This window comes from Brachyistius frenatus, unplaced genomic scaffold, assembly GCF_029030835.1.
Source record: "Brachyistius frenatus isolate BFR_SWC_R1_liver_20210118 unplaced genomic scaffold, ASM2903083v1 Contig_16, whole genome shotgun sequence".
Taxonomy (NCBI): Eukaryota; Metazoa; Chordata; class Actinopteri; family Embiotocidae; genus Brachyistius; species Brachyistius frenatus.
The window spans coordinates 896,939-920,504 of NW_027210615.1; the positions used below are offsets into that span (position 1 = coordinate 896,939).

Consider the following 23,566-nt stretch of genomic DNA (forward strand, 5'->3'; position numbering starts at 1 on the left):
AGAAAGAAGAAGTCAGGAGACAGACAGGTGCTGTATTAACAAACAGTCAGCCAGACTGAGTACTATGAGCCGTCTGAGGGCTTTTCCACTTAGCACTGTCAGTCTGCCAGTCCGGCAGGTCTTTATGTTAGGCTGCATTAGATTTGCCTGCAGGCTAAAAACACACTGGATACACAACGCTGCCGACTAATCAGGTCACCTGTTGCACAACACTGCACTGAGACCAGCGCGCGCGCGCGCGCGCACACACACACACACACACACACACACACACACACACACACACACACACACACACACACACACACACACACACACACACACACACACACACACACACACACACACACACATATTAAAATGTACCAGCTGGCAGTGACGGCCATTTGTGCACGCATGCGCCCCAGAATACCTTTTAATCACTCATACAACTGCACAACTACACAACTACACACACAGAGAGCCCCTGGAGGATAATGAACACGAACATCTCAGCTCTGCTTATTGTACTAATTATCAGCGCCTATAGGGACTCGGCATAATATTCATGTATCACAATCCTGGAAGACAAATGTCACAAAGCAAAATTCAATGAAGTGAAAATGAAGAATTGAAAACGATAATTGTGTGATTCAAAGAATAGGATAAAAGAAGTACAGAAGAGGGGAAATAGTATACAATAGAGAAACACATAAGGAGATATTACCCCTCTATGTATAGTATAGTCAAATCCTCACTAAATCAAAAGAGGCAAAGGGCAAATAAGCATGAGTGAAATGGAGAGAGAAAGATAGACCAGTATGAGGTCAGAGGGGACAGAGAGAGCCAGTCGGGGTGGAAGACACAACTACAACGAGGAGGAGTTGACAGTTCAAGGGTGGAGACAGAAAGAGGTCAGAGAGGCCGAGTTTCCCCTTGTTATGTCTGGTGATGCTCTGAGCAGCATTAAGGCCGGGCTTTCACCAAAACTAAACATGCAAGCGGCATGCTTATCTGCTCCGCACACGATCACGTGGTCCGCGTACGTATTTGCCAGCACATACGGTCCACGCAGATAAACTTTGGTCTGCTTTTGGCACGGTGTGGATTCGGGCAGATGATGAATCATAGGGGCCGCTGGGGCCATGAGGAAATAGAAACTAGAACAAAACACGGCTTCAGAGCACTATTACCAGCACATGATGTAGTTTTTGTCACGTTGATGAAGCTGTACATTAGTAAACACACTTTTGTTAAATCTCATAACATCAATAAAAGCGCACAATTTCATGCACTATTTTCTTTCATTTTAATGAAACTACAGAGAGAAACAACTAAAGAAACGTTATTCCAAATCTAAATTACAAAAAGGCCTTCAACATGGTGTTTAAAATTCAAACTTCTCCAGGGCTGTTTAGAAAGTCGTCCCTGCTTCATGGCAGTTTACAAGGATTTAGTTGCTTTTGGTTGAATTGGCCACGCAATGGCTCGCATGTTATAATTTACTGGAGTAAACAGCAACAGAAGAGTTGCAGTCCAAAATGAACACCAACCATCTGGGAAAATTTGCACTCAGTGTGGCGAGAGGGCCGCTGTGATGAAAAGGAAACACTTTACAGACTTCTGTTGACGTCAGGAGTCTTCTCAAGACCTCTGCTTTCAAAATACCAGTGCTTATAAATAATCAAAACAACACACCTCGGGAGGATTTAGAAAATACTGACCGAGGCCTTCCAGAAAGAAAACACTCCCTTGAGTAGTTTACAGTGTTTTGGAGGTAAATCTTTGGTTCCTGGCAGTTAATGGTTCCTTTTCTAAACAGCTAAACTTATCCATTATTCTGTGGAAAAATGTAACTATTCAGAATAAATACAAACTAAGCTGAGTCTGTTATCTAGCTACAAAGACGTATTTTGTTCAGCACAAGCTGTTTTTTTTGTTTTTTGTTTGTTATTGGACTCTGAGGCTCTCCCCTCCCTCAATCACATTTTCATACAGCATACGCTTATTATCCCTGCAGTCTTTTCTATAAAACACAGGTCATTCTTTTCTATTATTATGGCGGGATGGGTCTGTCCCTCTTGCCATCTCTAAATAAAAAGCCTCACTTATTTCAGTCACAGAGGCATCCACTCACCCCATCCTGGTTCTCCTGGTGAACAAGCACTATCAAATTGACACTTTATTCACCCTTTTTTTTGTGTGTGCATAAAAACTGTACTTTCCTTCCTCCAGTTGTTCTCTTTATAACTGAATTTGGAGTAAAAATGATAAGATGACATTATTCGTCCAGTTTACGTAGACGGCAGACGATCCTGATATTTTGGACACCATTTTACATTCATTCCGAATTCTCTTAAAGTTCACGCTTTGGTGTCCAAGTCTGCTGTTCTGCAAAATATATCTGCCGTAAAATAAACATTATTTCAATCTGTTAACATACCACTTCTAAACAGCAGTTAAAGCCTCAACACAGAAAGGGTCTAAGCTTCAACGGCACCGAATACAATGGAGGTACAACAGTTTGTACCGAAAACAATATCTCCTTTTGTTAAGCAGCTTAGACCCGTCTAGTGATCCTAATGTGGATTTAGGCAGCAAGAGTTAGAGAAACAACGAATGTAAAATATGACGTCAGGTTAAGAGTTTACTGTACCATCCATGGGAATACAAAACCAGCAGGCGAGTTCATTTACATTTTACTGGCACACTTGCACACAACGGTAAGTAGCCTAATAAAAGAAAACAAAAAAGTGTTGAGAATTTTCACATATAACAGATAAAGACTATGTTCATGTAGTACAATGGACAATTCACGTTGAAGTTCTCTGGACTTTTTAAACAAATTCAGTATTAATCACAGGTCCAACAAATCTACCTCTCCATTAGAGAGCTCTTCAACTCTGTCTCTGCTCAATAAAAACATTCGTAATGGCCATATTTCTTAATCAAGGGGTCAAAACCCAAAATGAGTCCTTGGCCTACTTATAGTGGGTCATCGGATAATAAAAGCAGCAATAAAGATGAGAAAATGACTTTTTCTCTGTCCTCAGCAGAATTATGTCCCATATTCTAACAGAGTGGATCAAAGTCAGGCCTTAATTCGAGAGCATAGTCTTGACACTGGATATATTATGCAAATATTGTATGCCTTTAACAATTATTTTGATTCTTTCTTTCAATTTGAGAGTATACTGTAGAGACCTGAAAATAACAGCAAAAGAGGAAAGTGATGAAATCCATCGCAGGGCCTCAACTGGAGTCCAACCAGGAGTGCTGTCATTGCACTGCATACCAGAACACCCCATAAAACTGAATTACTGATACGCTTCGTTTTTAGTACCTTATAGGTCGATCATTTGTATTTTACCATCGCTGTCTGTAGACTGTTCAGTGTAGGAAGGGTTGAAATTAATGCAACCCGGTTTGAATGCGTCACCAATGAAAGTAACAACCAGTCCTTCTTGTGCAAGTTTAAAAAGACATTTCCAAGTTCACAATGTTATTTCGGTGTTGTCTGCACAAGACCAAACTATTTTGGAGCATGTGCCGTTGAACTAGCGGGCATATAGCACTCTTTATACCTATAGGCTACAACAGTAGTCAGGCAGCAGCACATGATCTCTTTCATTATACAGGCCTGGGTTGTTCCCATCAGAAGTGAGAGTTCCCCATGGGCAATGTACACAGGCCTGGCTGGATAATCTAATGCCATGGAAGCCATGTGTGTGACCTACAGCATCCAGGCAAAACCTTCTCCCTGGAGCAGAACTGTTTCAACTACATGTCTTTTATTACCCCTCTGGATGAGGTGTGGAAAATACTCAACAATTGATTTCTAATCAGAATTTGAAGAATTGCGTCACTGGGTTGGAATTTGAACGGGTGTAAAATAAAGTCAGAACACAATTGTTTGCTTTGACAAGCACTCTCCGACACACGTAGACACAACATGAGGACACACACACTTGAACACACCACTCCCTCAGCTACGGTCACAGTTGTTTTACAGCAGCCCAACCTGACTTGTGTGAGCGTAGAAACAGAAACTGTAATCCCCCTTTCGCCATGAGCCGGTTTGTACAATCTACAAGGTTGGCCAACATTGCCTGCAGCAGAGATGTAATTTTCATATGAGACATGACAGGTATGGTTAGCCCATAATTGAAACGGGGAAAACTAGCCCCCGAAGTTTAAAACAAGAAACTAAATTCCGGTCCCAGAAAACAGCTCCGATGAATTCCAAAATTCATGTCAAGGCTTTCGTACGATTTTACGAAAGAGAAACAGTGCAGCTATTGGTATACTTTTGCAGCATTTGGACTATGTTCATTCAGCATTTACTCACTAAAAAAACTAAAAAAACTAAAGAAAAGAAAAGAAAACCAACACAAAACCTCCCTTTCACAAGGTAAAACCACCTCTGGATCTACTGCGCGCTGATCTGGGCCACGCTGATCTCAGCAGCACAGAGGAGAGCTGAGCAATAGAGCAGCTTACATCTACTGCCAGTCTGTCGAGCACAGGGGAGTGATGCGAAAGAAGCATGGCATCTGTGATACTGAAGGGAACATACTGTGTGAGGTCGCTTAATAGGTACAGATACAAAGCAAAGTTTACACAGTTTATGAATGTTTAAAATCTTAACATGTAGTAATTGTTGCTAAGAAAACACAGGAATTTGATCATATATTGTTTTTCCTTCCAAGTGTACTTTGGTTATTTTTTGTACAAGACGATTTGACTGGAAAGTCAATTCAACAGAATTGGAGCTTTTAAGGTCCTAAAACTTGATAGTTCAAATTTAACATATGAATACTATTTTGGATCCTGACAGTTGGATAGATAATGAGACTGGAGAAGACCTAGATTAGATAATTGGCATACAAGGGCTGCCTTGAATTGTCTGCACAATGGGATTTTCTGAGTGCAAGTGTGTGTGTGTGTGTGTGTGTGTGTGTGTGTGTGTGTGTGTGTGTGTGTGTGTGTGTGTGTGTGAAAACATGGCAGACTAGAAAACCTGTTTCTCGGGGAGAGAGGAGATAGATTCTGACTAAATCAGTAAAAAGCCTTCAGGCTTCACCTTCACTTTTTCTTTTGAAACTTCTCACAAAAGCCTGACATAACCACTCTCTTTCTTTCTGTCCCATTTCACTCACAGAAACACCGTCCACAAAGCAGCTGACAACCACAACCAGAAAATATCAACTTACGCTCAAAGTCAGAGTCTTCGTCGTCGTCGTCGTCGTCCTCCCCATTGGACTCCGTTTGCATCGGCTCCCCATCGAACATCACTCCTTTCCCCGTCTTGCCACCTGTGCCGGCCCCATCCTGACTCCTGGTGTCTCGCAAGCGGGTGAAGTACTGTACAGCAAAATCCACCAGGTCCGACGGCCTTTGTCGCAGCACCTCCACGGTGTAGCCCTGCAGCAGTTCTGTCAACCCCACCGGTATCTCAATGCTCATGGCTGCGTGCGGCTTGGCGGCAGCGTACGTTATCTAGCTAAAAGGAGAGGGGGGGAAAAAAGTTGTTCAAATTTGTTTCGATGCAGTCACACATGCGTTTTGAGCATCAGCCGGTGATGTGGTCAAGCGTTGCCTCAACTGTTGATTTGAACAGCCGGGGCGGGACTTTGATAATGTTAGTACACTGTGTGTCTGAGTGTGGCCTGTAAATGTCAGCTCAGTCACTGATCGCTGCCCTGCATGGCAACCGGGCTGGACAGGGACAGCTCGAGGAACTGAAGACATAACTGTCTGGTTTGACAGCAAAAGGAACCATTTCACCAGCAGCACCACCGCCGTATATAAACATGGTGGTGTGCTGCTACACGTGAAGTGCTGCTGGGTGACATTGTCACGGAGTGGGACCTTTATCACGGGTCGAGCAGAGGAACACAGAGTCCCCACAGCTGCACCGGACAAGATACGAGCTCAACATGTCCAACAAAAACAAAAGGGGGGGGGGGGGTGAACACACAATGACTCGTGATACCGGCTGGGCTTCAGTCACATTGCGGCTTTTTTTTGTTGTTGTTTTTTTGTGTGTGTTGTTATCGTCAGAAACTGAGCTGTCAACTTCGGGTGGGTGGACCCCAGCTAGCAAAGCGGCTACTAAGCTAGTACTAATGACAGCTCGCTGGTTTACGGCGCCGCTTCGCAGATCCGACTTCAAACTTCCCGATCTGACTCGGTGTCTCCTTATCGAGGGAACAACTGCACCAAACGCAGCTGAGCCGCGACGGGAGCGCACCGTCGCTCTCAAACCCATCGGCTATCAGTAGCTGCCGTGCTAGCTGGGCGAACCACCTTCAACACAGCCTGGTTTGCGCCGCTAGCTTCACGTTGTTTTTTTTGTTTTTTTGGTCGTACGGCGCACCGGCTGAAGGTGTTAACCCGAAGAGGAGGAGGGAGGGAGGCAGGCAGGCAGGCCGGATAAACGTCGCTACGCAAAGCACCGCAAAAGTTGTACAGGTGAAGCCCTCCGGGCGGAGCTGACTTGCATGTCAACCCGGCCGGGGGAGTCACTTACGCGCGGTGCTGAACGAGCCGGTCCCCTCCTTCTCGGCGTCTTCCTTGTTCTCTCTTATTTCGCCTCTTCTTCCTCGCCGGTCTCTTTGCCAGCGTAGCGGCCGGATCCTTCACAGAAGACACTTGTCGAGCGGAAGAAAAAAAAAAAACAACAACAAAAAAAACAAAAAACCAACAATCGTCCAGTTAAGCGTCACCAAAAACCTAACTAACCCTGCGGGGGGATGTGTCACCTTCCCCGGCCAGCTGTTTCAAGGATGCCGGCCAAGTTGAGAGAGAGAGATGGAGGAGGGTGGGGGGGGAAGAAAAAAATAAAAAAAATGCTCGACTTCACCGCTGCAGCCTGACAACGTCCTCGTACTTGGGTGGGTCTGCCGGGGGGAGGGAGGGGAAGAGCCGGCTGGCGGACGGACTTGTTCGGCTGTTTTCTTCTGGCCAACCGCCCGTTGACAAAAACCCGGAGCTCAACGTTTAACGGCGCCGCGCCACACCGCCGTTACGTGCAGCCAGAAGTACAAACGAAATAATAATAATAATAATAATTTAAATTAAAAAAAAAAAACCACCTTTTAAAAACAGTATTGTAGCAGTTGGGGCGGCTGACAGCGACGCGAGAAGCCTGTGAAATTAAAGTGAAAGCACGTTTCCTCCCTCCCGGTGACGAGGCGGTGATCCTCCGGTCGACACGCACCAACGAACCGCTGGCTCCGGAAAGCGCGAAGGAGGCGTGGCTACCCGCTGAGCTGGCGGCCGTTTGACGTTGATTGACAGAAAGCGCTTACCAATCGAAATGAACGTTGCGATAAGCCCGACCAATTAGACGCAGTTATGGAAGTCCGGGACGTGATTGAAGGCGGAACCGTATTAGTACAGTCGTAAGAGGACCACACCCACAGAAGTGGCCTTGACAATTTGGTGGGGTGAAATATTGGATCGTAAAGTGGAAGAAGCTCGAACAGATTCCAGCCAACATGCCTCGACCTACGAAGGCTGCGAGAAGCTTTTGAAATGTGACGACTTGCATTTGTGATGCAATCAGTGGGAGGTCGCCGTGAAATTTTTTACCAATGATATGATATGGAAAAAGAAAATAGGAACAAGTAGGACTTATTTATATCTTAAAGAAACATGTTCAAGTTTCTTGGTTTTTAAAAGTTGGTATTATTATTATTATTATTATTATTAAATTAAGCCCCCTTAAGTTTTACCAAAACCGCAAACAGATAACACATAACTAGACATCCTAATAGAGCTGCAAGTCTGCAACAGAATGCTTTTCTTGAAGAGTTTAAAACCTCTAGTATCAATTGTAAAAAATAAAATTTAAAAAAAGCCACAAAAGCATGCCCTCGTTTCCTTCCCTAACCTGTCGTCCATCCCTCATCCTCCCTTTACTTTCACACTTTCAAGGTTCTTCCCCAGCATACTTTTGTTGTTATTCTCTGAATTTATACATTGGGTCATGTCATAATCTCATATGGAAGTTAATCTAAGTAAATTCATGAATCTATTTTTCCCTCTATTTTTGTAAACAGCCTGGCTGCATTACTACTGGTGATTCATGTTTCCTCTTCCATCTTCCTGCTCGTGTTTGCTTTGTCTAAATCCAGGTCTCCAGTCAGTTTTCCCCTCCAGACGTGGACCAGTCAAAGTGGAGTAGGGTCACTGAGGGTGGATCTAAAGGTACCTATTTGAGGGCTTTGTTAAGCACCACTCCAGTCCATGTAGCATCTCCTCTTCCATTTCTATTTCTCCGCTGTCACCGAGGTAAAGCCTATGGCCTCAAAAAGCCGGGATTTAATTCCTTGTACCGGTTTCTGATAGGCTCAGGTCTTTGCTTCCAGCAAACACAGAGGAAAAATAGACCTATAGGCTCCCCCTGCTGGGGGAATAATCTTAAACTAAAACAAATAACATTTAAGAAAAGAGGATTTATTCTTTCCAAGATTTTTTGACAGATTGTGACCGGTCCCAAAGTGAAAAAGGGCTTCAATGACTCAAACTACTGAAATAGGCCGCATCATCAATGTGACACTTCTGAGTATAAGAGGGTAAATAATGGAGGTTGATTAGACTGCTGAAAACAATTAGCATGTGAACCTTACTGTTCTCCCTTGTCAAGAATAATCACCTCTGGATACAGTGTGTGCCAGAGTTTATTGGCTTGCAATAAGACTCATGTCTGTGTATTCTCCCATGGGGATGCATTTTTCTGTGCAACGATTTACAAGTGGCAGTAGCCTCCAACCCTTACGGAAAGTGACAATGAATGTTCTCATGTACAGTGTGGATTCTGGTCTTGGCTTTCCTAGAAGTGTCACCCTTTGGGAGTTACTGCTAATGTGGTTCCAGCAAACTCCAAAAATGTCTCGAGGAGAGCTGCTAGCCTACATTATCAGTGATGATGGGGGGGGAGAAAATGGGGCAGAGAAAAAAAGAAAGCAGGAGAGAGAGGGGAAAATATCAAACGTATGTGTTTTAGTATCTCTCCTTACCAAACATCTCCATGTTGGACTGCAGACATAGACAGACACTTCTCCCTTTAGTTGTTATCAGGTGTTGACACGAAGATGAACGAGGAGGAGGATGTGAGACGAGAGATTATAAGAGAAAACAGGGTGATGATGAGCACTGTACCATATGCTTGCAGTGATGTGGGTTGTCTGGCTGATAACCCTTGCTGTATTTCATCCATACTCACCTGTGCAGTCTCTCTTGAATGTACATAGCCAAATAACAGCAGTAATAACTCAACAAATGATCTTAAAAGACACTACCGTCGAAATGCTGGAGATTCTAACTAAAATTGTTGAAAAAATGGCACTATTTAAACTACTAAATAGTGATGGAGAAAAATCCAATTGTGTATTTGTGTGCGCATTAACAAAATCATGGCTTGTGTTTGCTATACGAGGATATCATATGATTTTATCACACTTGGATTTAATGATTTAACAAGAGTAAAATCAGGACAAATTCATGCCGAAAAGTTTGACCCTAAAAAACCCCAAATGTAGCCCAGTTATAATGAATAGAAATCGCAGCGACATCCTTGGTTCATTCATGCCTTGCATGTCTGCGCGGATCTGCAGGCACAGCTCGAGCAGCACATTCATATAACTGTGCTCGTCTTCAATGAAGTTTGTGATTCAACACCGCCACCTACTGCCTGATCTGTGCTTTTTAGTCTCCCTGACAACCAACACAACTGCCGGAATAATTCAACTCTCTCCAGCCACGTTTTCCTCCATCAGCCTTTAGTTTTGCTTATGAAACACCACCAGAAACCAGTCGGACCAAGTCCAGGAGCCAGCTGACCTGTGTCACACTTTAATTTACTCTGTTGTACATGTTACAGTATGAAAATGGACCTTCCGAACTTTATTTCACCTGTAGTAGCAGGTGAATCACTGAGAAGTTGGCCTGTATTTAATTTATTTGAAGAAGCATGCCAATGATAATAGTTTCCTTTGAAACTGAAAATGTGAATACTTGAATTATTTGCTTTAAATGGTTTGAAATGACTTTGAAAACACAATAAAAGGCCAGATGTTGCACTGAATGTTTGATGTGTTTAAAACAAACAAGAAACTGGATTGCTTCCAAAATACAATTCCTCAAACGTTATGCTCTTCCCTTCTGTTAAAGTCTTTAAAGCATTGTCCAAGTGTGCTTTGAAAATAAACATAATTACAAAGCTGACTGAAAAAATGTCACCTTCACATGAAGGGCCCCATTGTGGTGAGAATCTGAGAAAGTCATCAGTCGAGTCAGCTTGTACAGTTAAAGTCACGCAGTTTATTCTGTAGGAGAGTAGACATTATGAGCAGTCTAGTAACAAGTAGTCGGACATTCAGCAATTCAGAAGTAATTCCATAACTACATTTTATATACATCATATATACATTATTTGAAGTAAATTGTCAAATGCTGATACTCGACTTATGAAGTGACTATTATGCAGCAGTGAAAGGTGTAAGATTCTGGCAATTTTGTATATTTGAATTGGGGTTAAATTAAGGGTTGGAGTACACAGTCTATAGAGGGGGAGCAAACCAAAATGGCACGTTTGTCACTTGACAGATGAATATCAGCATTGGACTGTTCAAATAAAGTGTCAACCAGTACAAACAACACATAACTTTACAAGGAAGACTCGAGGATGTGATGTCTCAAAATAAACTTAGGTCATGATGTACTGCCTACTCCCATATGACTGATTTGTCAGTGCTTTATCATGTTTACATTTTTATTCCACAATGTAATGAATAAAATGTGTCTCCATCACTTCAATACTGCATCTCTTGCTGGTATGAACACAGCTTTTCTCGACAATTCACACTTCATTTCGGTTGTTTTTTTACATCACCTAGGTAAGTTTTCCACTGTAGATGTTTGAAATACATTTACATATTCCATATTCAGACAAGATAGCTTACTGACCTTTTTTAGCATTTACAATCAGAAGTGGTAATGTTTCACGAATATTGTGTCACCTCACGAAAGTGCAGAGTAACACAGGACAAGTAATGACATAGAAATAAACCTTTTGAAAAATGATATGCAGCTCTGCCAAAGATACACAATGCAAATGGTGTGTTTAGTTCTTGCTTGAATAAAATACAAATTATATCCTCCATCTTGAAAACTGAAGTTTTTACTTCTACATTGACTCAGAAAGTCCAAAATAATGCAGCCATTCAATACACAACAGTCTTAGTGGAAAATTGTATCACAATTCTTTGTATTATTATTATTATTATGTGATGGACTTAATGTTCTGTTTCTGTTTGGATCCAATGGGATCAGAAGATTTTTAGACATTATACAGTCATTTGCCATTATAGTAACCCAAAAGCCTTGTCGTTAGTGTAAAGTATTGTGTTTCTCTGGATGTCTAAAACAAACCAGGTGTTTTATATGGGCTGGGAGGTATTTCTGTGCTGCAGCTCAGCCTGGATTGAAGGATTCAGGAAACAGTTTTTAACCTAAATCAGCTTAGACCCCTGATTGGACATAAATTCAAACAGACAGACATAAATGGAGACAGACAGGAGGAAGACAAGACGACAGTTACAGTTACTGAACCAGAAACAGGAACAGATCAGGCAACAGACAGGCAGAGAAGCACAGGAACAGAGACGTAGATCTGGTTAACGCAGCTCTCTGTACTTTAGGGCTGTCAAAACACACAGACACACTGAGCCATTGACTCACACAAGAGCACAAACGCTCGAGGGTACACATTCATTAGAGTAATAAGGCACAAACAACACTAGAACACAAATCAGTAATTAATGTACTATACATACTGCCACAAAAATCTCTTAAACTGTATAGAATCCATTTTATTTATTTTTTTTATCAGAGGCTTTTTTCCTTCAGAAAACCTGACAGTGTTTTTTTAAAGAACAGATACTTCAAGATTAAAGTGAAAGCAAATTCTTGAAATAGAAATTTGCTAACACAAGACAAAAGAATCTGTTGCAGTAACACTCTGTCGTTAATATTTTGTTAAAAAAAAAAAAATTTTTTTTAAATCTGATGGGTTAAACATTCAAAGTTCTGTGACAAATTACAACAAGACTTTTTTTCAAAAAGTCTGACTTAAACAGACAGTAGCAAAATTCTCTTATCAGAAACATTGTCATACATTTTTGGGATTGCTGACTGTACATACATACAACCTCAAACCTGTATCCATCTCTGAAAGTGCTGTGAAACCTCACGGCATGAGTCAGTGTGTTATGGTCTAGAAAAGTGCCTTGTCATGGTGTGTAATCAATATATAGGTGCCTCTATGTAAAAGTAATTTCTATAAATACTCTAAACAAGATAAATAAAAGATATGTAAAATACAATACAATCTAGACTTTTGTATTTCCAACAAGTGTTGTTAGCAATGATATGTTATTATACAGTGTATTACAAATATGTTGAGTAAGCAAGTTGTGTGACTGCTAGAAATAAATTGAAATCAATCAATACTGCTGATAAAGCCAGCAAGATTTGAAATAGGTTATTGATCCAAAATGCAATATTAACCATTTGAAAATGACATCTGTGCTTTAAAAACTGAGGGAAATGGTTAAAGTTAAACAACCTGAATCATCTGGATTTTGCCGCTATGATAAAGTGGAGTTAATTTTGAAAAAACCTCTGCACTGAATCTCTCCAGTACATTCGAATCTCACTAAAACCACAGTAAAGACTGGCCTGTGCCCTTCAGTCCTCCTTTGTATTTAACAGCTCTTTTCTTAGAAACAGTCATAAAGTCAAGATAAAAAACAAAAACAAAAATATTGGTTCCATTGACAACCTAGTAGACCAAATGAATTTTGTTTTGTTGCAAAAGCCGCAGCCCAATAAGATTCAGATGTTTCCTGCTCTCCATTTCCTTTACCTAATTTAGACCTTCTGTCTTACAAAAGAAGAATCTTAACAGTCAAATGGATCATTAGATATCAACAGAGCGAGGCGTTTGTACATGGCTATCTCTCAGTATGGCAAACCTGCACACAGTTCATGCTTGTGTAACCATACATGGCAGTGGAAAAGAGATACTGGCATGGACACAGAGGCTTACATGGCTTTACAAGATGTTTGGACTGTGCCAGGGACTGCACACCATTAACATGAGTGGGAATGAAATATAGTAAAAGAAAAGTGGTGGATTCCTATTAAATGTCACTCAAAGACCATTTTGTTAATCAAGATGCAGAATAGATAGGAGCAAAAACACACAAACTCACTAGAAAAAAAAAGAAAAATTCGGCCAGAAATCTCCCAGAAATCTTTCTTTGCTCGGCTGGTAATGTTCAGTACAAACAGCAGACAGGATTGTTTTGAATCCAGTGAGCGTGTGCTGCTCTTATTATTCCCCGAGCTGATGATGCTATTTATTTGTTCTCTTATCTCAACACTCACACAAAAGGGAATCCTCAGAGCAGCAAATGGACAAGCAGCCCTGAAAGTGCAGCAATGTCTGCTGTACTTCCTGTAGCATTAATGAATACACATTTTTCTCTTTGATTTTTGCTGTGGGAAAAAAAAAGTGCTGCCATGGTTACTGACAACTTCACTCCTCTCCTCTCCTCTCCTCTCCTCTCCTCTCCTCTCCTCTCCTCTCCTCTCCTCTCCTCTCCTCTCCTCTCCTCTCCTCTCCTCTCCTCTCCTCTCCATCTCTCTCCATCCCCATAGCTAACGATGGCAGTAATATGCACTCATGTAGTCTGACAGGTAGAGCTTTTGAAATTTAGCGTTACATAGGATCCTGCAAGGCTGCAGCCATTGTGCCGACGCCATGCAGCAGGGGTGCTATTATGAGTTTCAATACAACTGGGGCTGTGTAGCCTTTGTGAGCGCCATGCCTGCTGCAGCCTAATCAGGAGTAGATTGTGTTTGAAGTGCTGGTGATGAAAAAACCCTGCAGTTCTGGTTGAGGTTAAGGGTCTGACTCCCACTGGGGCTGATGAATACATTATATCTCTATCTATGTCTGCACCCAATGTAATCTGATATTTGTATCTCATGAGTCCTGCGGAAATATAAGAGGAGGCACTTATACTCTGAAGTTCCTTCTATTTATTCTCTCTTTTTTCTTTTCTGTTAAAATTGGTCCCCTATCCTTTAATTGCCTCAAGATGTATTTCCTATTTACTGCATTTTTACACATCATGCAACGCACTATGAACTGTGTGGTCTTTTCCTGCTGATCACAATGAATTTGTCTCATTTTCCAATGCATCACAGCTATGCAACTGACTTAAGTCAGTTTTGAAAATATGAGAGACAATTAAAGTAAAGACAGAAAAACACATCAGAACTTGAAGGTGAGTAATTTTAGGTCAAACTCCTGCCAACAGAGTGGCATTAAGATGAGTAGAATCAGTGGCAGGTTAAGTGGTGCACCCCGTTACAAACGAGTGGGAGCTGTATAACTGAAAAAGCAGGAATAATCCAGATAAAAATGCCATTTTATCACTATATAATGTAACCTGTTCTGTCCTGCTTTGATAAATGACCACTAGGGACAGTGTGGGTGTCTGACAGTACAAGATGTTTGGATGTGTAGTAGAACAAGGGCCTCTGTGATGGACAGAACAAAGAGCACTGGTTACCACAGCAGAGAGAAAAAAACACCCGAGGTAGTGAAACAGGGTGGCACGGGGTGAGTCAAGTTTAGGTACAGAGTGAAGAGGAAGCTCCAAACCAGAAAGTCAAACTCATTTCTATCAGTCCTGTAGTGATCACCTCGGTGACAGCGCATGTAAAATGGAATAAGAAAAAAAATTCTACCCCGCTGCTGGACTGCTGCCATGGTTACACATGATGAACAGTCACTGTGGATACCGGGGACAATCTCTGCATGAGTCTCTTTGAAGTGGGTGGGAAAAAAATAAAGCAGGGTGACACAGTTGAATGTCTGTCCAAGTACTGGACACTGTACGTATCTTCTGTAGGGCATGCTTGAAAGAACAAAGTGGTTCATGAATGTCTGGTGTCAGACATGAATCACCACAAACATCTGAATGTTTGGTCCCTTCATGCTCCTGAAACTTCTCATGCCTGATGAAGGGGTGGAAATGATTAATGTGTGAGGCAATAGCAGCTAATTACAGTCTACCTGACGATATAAAATGGCGAGCTCAGTGCGCGTCTGTCTGGCTTATAATTACAGAGCCATCGATAGTATAAGGTACCGTGACATTATTGCTGTGGTGGAGCTGAGAATATATTTGGAGCCTGGGTTGACTTCAAGTACTGCTAACCGCTGACACTTTGAGAAGTGACTGGAAGTGAACAGAAAAGAGGCGATAGATGCTTTAGCCTGTCCTACTGCAGGTGGGGTTTAGAGGATCAAATAAACCTGAGCCACACTGTTGCTATTGGTAGTTTTCTTGTGGAAAGTGTATTTTTACATTATTATTTAGTTATTCTTTCAAATACCCAATCCGAGGGTATAACAGCTAATTCAAAGCCTTCTGCAACCTAATAGAGAAGTACATAATATTTTATTTAAAAGAGGTTCATTTGAATTTGGACATGTGTACGTATGGATAATATAAATGTCTTGGATTAAAAAAATTACACTTTCTATAACACTAATTGGAATGTTTTATAGAACATCCTGTTTTCCCGATAAAAAGATGACTACCGCTTTGTTTTTAATGAGGGAATTGTTTCCTGCTGTGGCCACCGATGCTTGAAATGAATACTGTACATCCATTTAGCTTCAAGGTGCACTGGATAAACTTACTTAGCAAACAGCAGATGTTATGTGAACAGAGACAGTCTTCTCTTTTGTCTCCGGCGACAGCGATGTTTCCCTCTCGTTTCCCAGCTGGGGTCTATATCGGCAGTCTGAACTTAATGAAGGTGTGGCTCCAGAGGACGAGTCTAACAGTGAAGTCAACTGTGGCCTTAAAGGGTCAAAGGCCAAAGAGTGGTGAAATCATTTGACCTTTGACCCCTCTCAAAACTTCCCATCTGCAGAGAGAGACGGAGCAGCTTTGCCTCATTACCTACACTCTTAACGAAGGTAATAGAGAAATACAGGACCTACATGGAAGGTTATTGTGTTCATTGGCCACACAGTAAATAAACAAAGGTGGTCGCGATGTACTCATAGAAAGAAATTAAAATAACTTTGTATAAAATATCACCTTAAAATGTTTTCCTACATGCCAAATTAATAATTATTAGAACTGAAGCTAGACTTTAGGCTGAGTTTAGATAAACCTCATCTTCATATTGTATGAGTGCCAACCATCTGTTTTCAGACTAACCATCTGTCCTCGGGTCAAACAAAGGACACATATGGAGGAAGTCAGGAGAAGACTTACTCTACAAGAGCTGCCTGCATTAAAAAAGTGGTATTTTCTAATGTTTTTTTAAACAGTGCATTTAAGGAGGAGACAGGAGAGGTGGGATTGGTTCTCAGAAAACAGAGGAAGAAACTAAGTGGAGTTTGAGATGACAGCGTCTCCTGAGCTGTGCAGTCCAGCTAAATGTTGAAGTATTCAGCCAGCACTGAACCGACTGCCATCTTCCACCTGTTCCTGACCTTTAACATGTCCGTGAATGGTGGAGGAGCAAAAAGGATCAACAATATTTGATGTTACTTTTGTCATTAGTACTAAATAGACCTGGTCGGTTGGTATAGTTGAGGAGATGGAAACTCCATTATTGCACTTCAAACCCTCGCACACTGTGACTTTATTTGAGCTACACTTGACTGCAATTCAATGCAGAGATGATGAAATGGTAACCAAATAAACCCACTGGCTGGAATACATGAGGCACATCCTTGATCATAAGGTTTGCCAGAAAACTGACCATTGCTGCCTAATATCTACAATAAGAAGTGCTTTCTGACCCCATCATCCAATTTAAATCAATGGTCTGATTGATAGGCTCACAGTAGACAGGGGGTTAGTCTGTTTTTATACAGTATACGTCTAGAGGATAGTGACGTCCGTCTCTATCCACAAACGTATCTCCTAGACAGGAGAGTGCAGTGGTGTCGTTACACCTGACAGATTACAGGAGAGTGAGCAGGGCTCTTGGGATTGCTGACCGAGAAGTTGCAAGTTACAAATCTACGAGCGTTGCTGTTGCATCGATGTCGGGGCAGGAAGGCGCTCCGTGATCCAGCCGGTCACCTCCTTCAGCACGGACTCAGCCACCTCAGGGAGGTCGTGGTGAAGAGCGTGGTAGCCTCCTTCGTAAACCTGGGAAAGAGTCAGAGAGATGTGATATAAACAACAAGGAAGTTGCTTAAAAAGTGGTTTATTTAAGCTCTAGAAACACAATGTCAGTCCTAACCGTTTTTAAAGAAACTGCAGTGTGAGTTTTCAGGAGTGAAAGTTAAGACCAATTCATTCTGCTTTGCTAAACCTATAGGCAAATACTACAAAAGTAAATAAACAAAATTCTTCTGTGATCAAAGAACTTCCTCGTACTGCTTGTTGTGATTTGTTGTGAAACCCCGGTCATTTAGTCCAATAGTTTCCTTCATAAGTCCTGTGATACAGCAGTACATGATCAACCCTTTGATTCTGTGATTTTCTCATTGAGCTGCAGGAGAAAAGAAGAACATGCATAACACCCATTTCTTCTTTTTCACATCTCTCCCCTCTGGTTCCTTTTTTTTTCTTCCACTTTTTCCATCCTCCTTTTAACTCCTGTGTGATAAACCATGTGATGATATAGTGTATGAACTTCCCTCTTCCTGGAGATAAGAGTGAACATTGTGGCCCGGTTGAAAGTTTCTGTATCAGTCAACCACAAAATAATCCACTTTTTTCACCTTGTACAACCAGTACAGATGCCACTTTTAAAAAGTGTCAGAAGAGAGCAACATTATTTAATGTAACCAGGCGACCTGGCTTAGAAAAAAATGATCATTTTCAATAACAGTAAAAAAAAAGGACAATAAAGGCTAAACTAAATGTTCAATGATCCCAATAATAAAAACTCCTCTAAACAAGCCGTCCCCACCTTGATTTTCTTGTCTGAACTCGAAGCGCTCTCATACATCATCATGGAGCCTCGGATGTCGCAGAGCTTGTCAGCATCGCCGTGAAGGAGCAGGAAGGGCCAGCTGATGGATGGGATCTCCCTCTCGATACGCGCCGCCGCCCCCATCAGCTGAATGCTGAATGACACCCGTAACCCGCCGTGGAAGTTCAGCTCATCAGTGTCGTACGCCTCCACCTGAATGGCGACACGGAAACAAAAGTTAAGGGGAAACATGGATGATGCTTTAATTCATCACATCAACTCAAAAACCTTAGAGTGTCAAGATTTTCCTTTAAAACAAATGACACAACTTTCCATAATGATGGAAAGTCACAAACCTGTTTTATTTCTCTGTAAGCATAACCATAGCAACGATGTTGGTTGTTGGACATGAGGTTTGGAAAGTGGTGGTGCACAGCCTGAATATTAAACATCTATATTTAACAAGCAAATAAAGAGAAGGAAAGAGAAGAAGAAAATGTGACCATAAAAAATGAGAAAAAGACTCCTCAGAAAACCTTGAAAGGGGGAACAAGGGTTGTTAATAAATTGGTAGGATGAAAGGAGGAATAAAAAAGGTGGGAAGAGCAGAAAGGTGGACGTCGGGTCAAACTGAGGCCGGCAGGGAGACCAGATGAAAGGAAAATAGCAGGTTTACATTAGTTTAAATCAGAGTTGGGTAGCAGAAGACACACCCTGCTTCTCTGCCATGTAGTTCGCATAAGTCACACATGTCTACTCCGTTTCTACATAAACACTGCTGAGGCCCACCTCACAACAGACAGCTTCTCTCAGGTGTCTCAGGTGCCTTTAATAAATGAATGACTGCAAACGGAGCTGTTTTTTTGTTTTTGTTTTTATGTAATTTACTTAATTAAACATTCAGCATTATTTACAGACTCTGTGTGGTCTCCCTCTCATGTCTCATATTTTTGAGGCAGGTTGTGACAAGAGACAGACATGAAACAATGAGAGAAAGAGCAGTATTACATACGAACTGTGGATATTGTGGTACATGCACCTCAACTCTTCGGCCCAGTGTCACGGTAAAGTGTGTAATACACCCCTTAGTCCACTAGAGGGCAGCGCGAGGGGAGGCAGAAGGCGTAAATCACAGACCACCATGCAGGAGGCCAGGGTTTGAATCTGGGCGAAGATTTTGTGGATGTGTGTTTTTGTGTTTGTGTGATGTTTTCCCCAAACCCTAACCACGTGGTTTTCCGCTTGTATTTTTTCCCCCAAAACAAATGTTTTTTACACTTCATGATGCAAAGTTGTGAAACTGATACGCTGCCCTCTATTGGACTGACGCATGTATTACACAATTTGTTGTGATATCAGGTTGAACCATTATGCTACGAGCCAACCATGCTGATTTTATTTTCTTCCACAAATTCCTGACACCGTGTTAAAGATAACCAGCAATGAACAAAAATTATTTACCTGAGCAAAAGTACCAATACCAAAAAATTTCTCCATTACTCATTAAAAACACAACTTTCAAAAAGTTCAGTATGCCGTACATACTACACGTCAGAAATTTATGCTTAAGGTATGAAAAATGAAAGTACTGATTCTACAGAAAAATGGTCCACATGACTGATATGATAATTTTACTGATGGTCGAGGTGTAGATGGTTTTGTTGCATTCTCTGGTGTACTAGGCCACTGCTTTCTTTAGATAAATCAGGGAGTTTGTGAAATGATTAATGAGAGACCTAAGACAGAAAAAAATTCTGCTACATAAATCTATTTTTCTCCAATCTTTGTTTTATTTGTGAAATATTGAATTGTTTCATCTCTTACTGTAATCTCTGCATAGAATAGTCTCTTATTCAGCAGTGAGGTGGATCTGTCTAACACTGATAATGTCCCAAGACACATAAAAGAAAGTGGACATGGTCACAGTGGGTAATTAGAGCACAATATGGCCCATTTATTTGAAATATATCTGTCTTGTGTTGTGGTGGTGACATCATACCATGAAGTGAGCTTCTACAGCGGGACACCTGTTAACCCTTTGTGTCAAGAAATACATCTAATTTTACTTTGACCAAATCCTTTCAGGAAACTTTGTCACAAGTCAACCAAAAAATATCTCCCTTTTAATGTTTCATTAAGGTATCTATTGATCTGTTGTGTCTATCTATTGTTGTACCAGGGTGAACACTCCAAGTATTTGCACACACAACCAGGAAGTACAAAACCCACAGAACACATCCACAGGCACATTTACATGCAAACAGAGTGTGTGGACGTGCCTGCATGTCTGTCCCGTCTGTGGTTCATCGAGAGGTTATACAAGAAATGTGTCCGTGTATAAAATACACAAACAGTTTTGTCCCTTTTGTCCTCTAGGTGACACAGTAAACGCACCCTGTTAACAGTACAAACCACCCAGTTTACTGCACACACACCTAAATTTGGACGGACATTTACTGTTTGGAAAAAATTCAAAGTATCTGTCCCTGGGTGATCTTTCATCCTGGGATTGTCCAAAAAATTTTACCGTCTCACGCGCGTGTACACAGAAACGACACACGCATTTCCCCCCTTGAGACCTCGGATATTCTATTTTCTGATACATCCGCACCTGATATTTCAATCACAGGCAACAATACAGCTCGCCGACCCAGACACGCACACACACCAACATCTGTCTCTCACCTGCTTCTTGTCCCGTGACACCCACTTGGATTCGATGGAGCCCAGAGTGAGGCTGGGCACAATGTGGTTCAGGATCTTCGCCATGAAAACCTGCAAACAGCGAAAATCACAACACACTGAGAAGTTCAGTTTATTTTCACACATCAACACCTTCATAAAGAATGTTTCTATCTCTTTTCTTCATCTGACTCATCGAACAAAGAAATACAGTCCTGTTTATATGCGAGTGTTTCCACTGTTTCATGTCAGTGCCAGATTTAAAAACACATTTCGTCTGGTTAATGCTGAAGAAAAACAAGTCTCTTCTCTTCCAATGGAGATTTTAACATCACTTTTGTCAGTGTTTGGCCTTGAACATGGGAAACACTTGTATCAGTGATTTAGTAAGAGACAGGTAACGGTGCTCAAGTGGTACTTAAACTGATTCTTGCTCTCAAAACAGGAAAAATAAAAGGTGGCAGTAATATAGTCATCATGAAAGAGGGGGAAAACAGATAGAAAGGAGAAAAGGGAAGTTTAGAAGATAAGTGGACTAAAAATACAATCCTGTTATACCTTGAATGGTGTGGCAGAGTCTGGGTTCATCTGGATCATCGGAGCAATCAGAACCACTCCAGCAAAATCACCGGGTCTTTCACAGGCTGTCAGGATTGAGATAGCACCACCCTAATGGAGAAAAAAAAACAGTACTGTAAACGAAATGTGAAACCGAGCTAGTTATAAAAAGGAAAACCAATTGTTCAAATGTTGTGCTTAAGTTATTTGAATAGTTAAAAAAAATTAAAAAAAAAAAATCAGATTTTAGGTTCAAAGCAAGCAGCAGCCGACAGTGACATCACCTATTTGTTTGTGAACTGCTGCTCTGAAGCCTTGAGTTCGGCATTTTGGCCGTCGTCATCTTGCTATTTTCGAGCCAGATGAGCTGGGGAGGCGCGAGACATGAATCCGACTCGATCTAATTGGAAACCCAAGGACACTACGGTTGCCCACCTATATCGGAAACCTGACTACACCACAGACTTGTCAATCAAGACCTGTTCAGCTGAACACAACTTGGTTACGTTGATTAAAATTGGTGCAAAAATAATGTTGACAATATTCAGTTTTAATAGACATGTAATTTATTGATATCTTAATACCCAGAACTCAGAAGTATGTGGAGTAGTAATCCACAAAATTTGGGAAATTCTCAATAATGGCGATTTCACCTCAGTGTTTCTATGTCAAAGCTGTTTACTGCCCAGCTGATCATAGTTTAGTATCCACATTTTGATTGGTTGCCATGCAAAACAGTGTTGCATTTCACTGCAGTTATTGCAGCTAAATTGGATGCAGCCAACTTTTTCAGTTAATCAACATGTTTTTTTAAACAGAGTAGAGTGAGTTTCTCAAGGCTGGCTTAACATAATTACATAATAAAAAAAAAATTAGCTGATACTCAGCAAAGCAACTTGACATGTGGAGCAATTCTTTTGACTTCTGAGATCTCCAAATGCAAAAGCAGCCAATGGTGAGGAGTTAAGAAAAAGAAAAGTGTAAAAAAAAAAGAAAAAAAAAGCCATAGGCTATTAAAAAAATTCTAAGGATAAAACCAAATAAATTGTCTCCTGTGATAGAAGTGGGAAGGTCTCAGCAAAGTAGGTGAGAGGTTCTGGTGCGATGAGCAGTGGGAAAACTCCTCAGAGGTCAAGACTAACATAAAACAATCTGTCTTTTGTTTAGACGGGCGTGAATTTCCACCCGGCTCTTTTCTTGTTGTTGCGCTACACAGACTGGGAGAGAGACGTGGACGTGAACCCGCGGCCCTCGGGGCACAATGTGGACTGTGTGGGTACAGCGAACATCAGGGCGAGGCTACACCTTGGCCCCCATGCTGACATTTTTGGGATTGTGATTTAAATCCTGTGATGTAGGGCCATGGTAATTAGCAGCTTTGTGGTGGGCAAAGCTCAAATCAATTTGCCACGGTTGACTTTGGCGTGGTCTCTCTTCTCGTACGCAACAAGTGCAGGACACACACACAAACACAGTGATTGTGCGTGGGCGGGTCCGTCCCCTTCTCTCACTCTCTTTTTTGGAGACTAATTGGCTTCAACTTTGTTTATGAGAGCGGTCTTTGTCACTTGTGTGAATATTCATCAGCCTGGGGCCAATGACAGGATCACTTCATGAAAAGAGGCTCTGCAGAAAGACAAAACATTTCCCACCAGAAAACTTCACTCTCTAAAGACACACGCACACACACACACACACACACGCACACACACACACACACACAAACACAAACACAAACACACACTGAAAGAGCGTCGCTACCTAAGTCTCTTATTTTTGGGGTCTTTCTCTTACACAGAATAATTGCTTGATCAAATGGTGAAAATCCTTTTGGCTGCACAAACTGGCAGATCTGTTTGACATATTTGATTCTTGATAAGTATACTGAATGTAATTTTGCCCAGTGCTCGACCCTGAATGAGAGAGACAAGAGTGAATAGGGAAAAGGAAGCGAGAGAGACTCAGGGACAGAAGGAAGATTGCGACAGAGCAGCTCTTTCAGAGGCTGATTAGAGGCCTCCTTACACTTTCTGTCTCTGAACTTTGGTTGCGAGGATGAATGCTGGTATTGTCCAGCTACACACTGACAGTGGGTGGACTTTAACTGTCAAAAAATGCCAGAGGAGCTAACAGATCGACAAAATATCGACTATACAGCTGTCGTACTAACAATACCAAGTCTGAATAGAAAAAAATTGACATTATATGAACTAAACAGTTAAATGTTTATACATTGACTGAAGTAGGCTGAAGGCTACTGAACATTACTTAGTCAAGATGGCTGTTAAATGTACATTATCAACACCTGACA

At 41.5% G+C, this 23,566-nt stretch overlaps 2 protein-coding genes across 4 annotated transcripts in view; both read right to left on the minus strand.

Annotated features, from left to right (window-relative positions):
• prkar2aa (protein kinase, cAMP-dependent, regulatory, type II, alpha A) overlaps nt 1–7,221 on the minus strand; it is a 49,675-nt gene extending 42,454 nt beyond the window's left edge. For 2 of the 3 annotated variants that reach the window (XM_069693869.1, XM_069693867.1), the window contains exons 1-2: nt 6,512–7,066; nt 5,193–5,482 (exon numbers count right to left, since the gene is read on the minus strand). In XM_069693869.1, coding sequence (XP_069549970.1) covers nt 5,193–5,445 — 253 coding nt within the window. In that variant the 5' untranslated portion in view covers nt 5,446–5,482; nt 6,512–7,066. The other variant, XM_069693868.1, reaches the window with a different exon arrangement.
• A 3,064-nt stretch (nt 7,222–10,285) lies between these two features.
• The window catches only part of mgll (monoglyceride lipase), a 38,923-nt gene continuing 25,642 nt past the window's right edge, over nt 10,286–23,566 (minus strand). The window contains exons 4-7 of the mRNA XM_069693873.1: nt 21,256–21,366; nt 20,701–20,790; nt 18,013–18,228; nt 10,286–17,243 (exon numbers count right to left, since the gene is read on the minus strand). Of these exons, the coding sequence (XP_069549974.1) occupies nt 17,112–17,243; nt 18,013–18,228; nt 20,701–20,790; nt 21,256–21,366 (549 nt within the window). The 3' untranslated portion in view covers nt 10,286–17,111. The remainder of the gene's footprint in view (nt 17,244–18,012; nt 18,229–20,700; nt 20,791–21,255; nt 21,367–23,566) is intronic.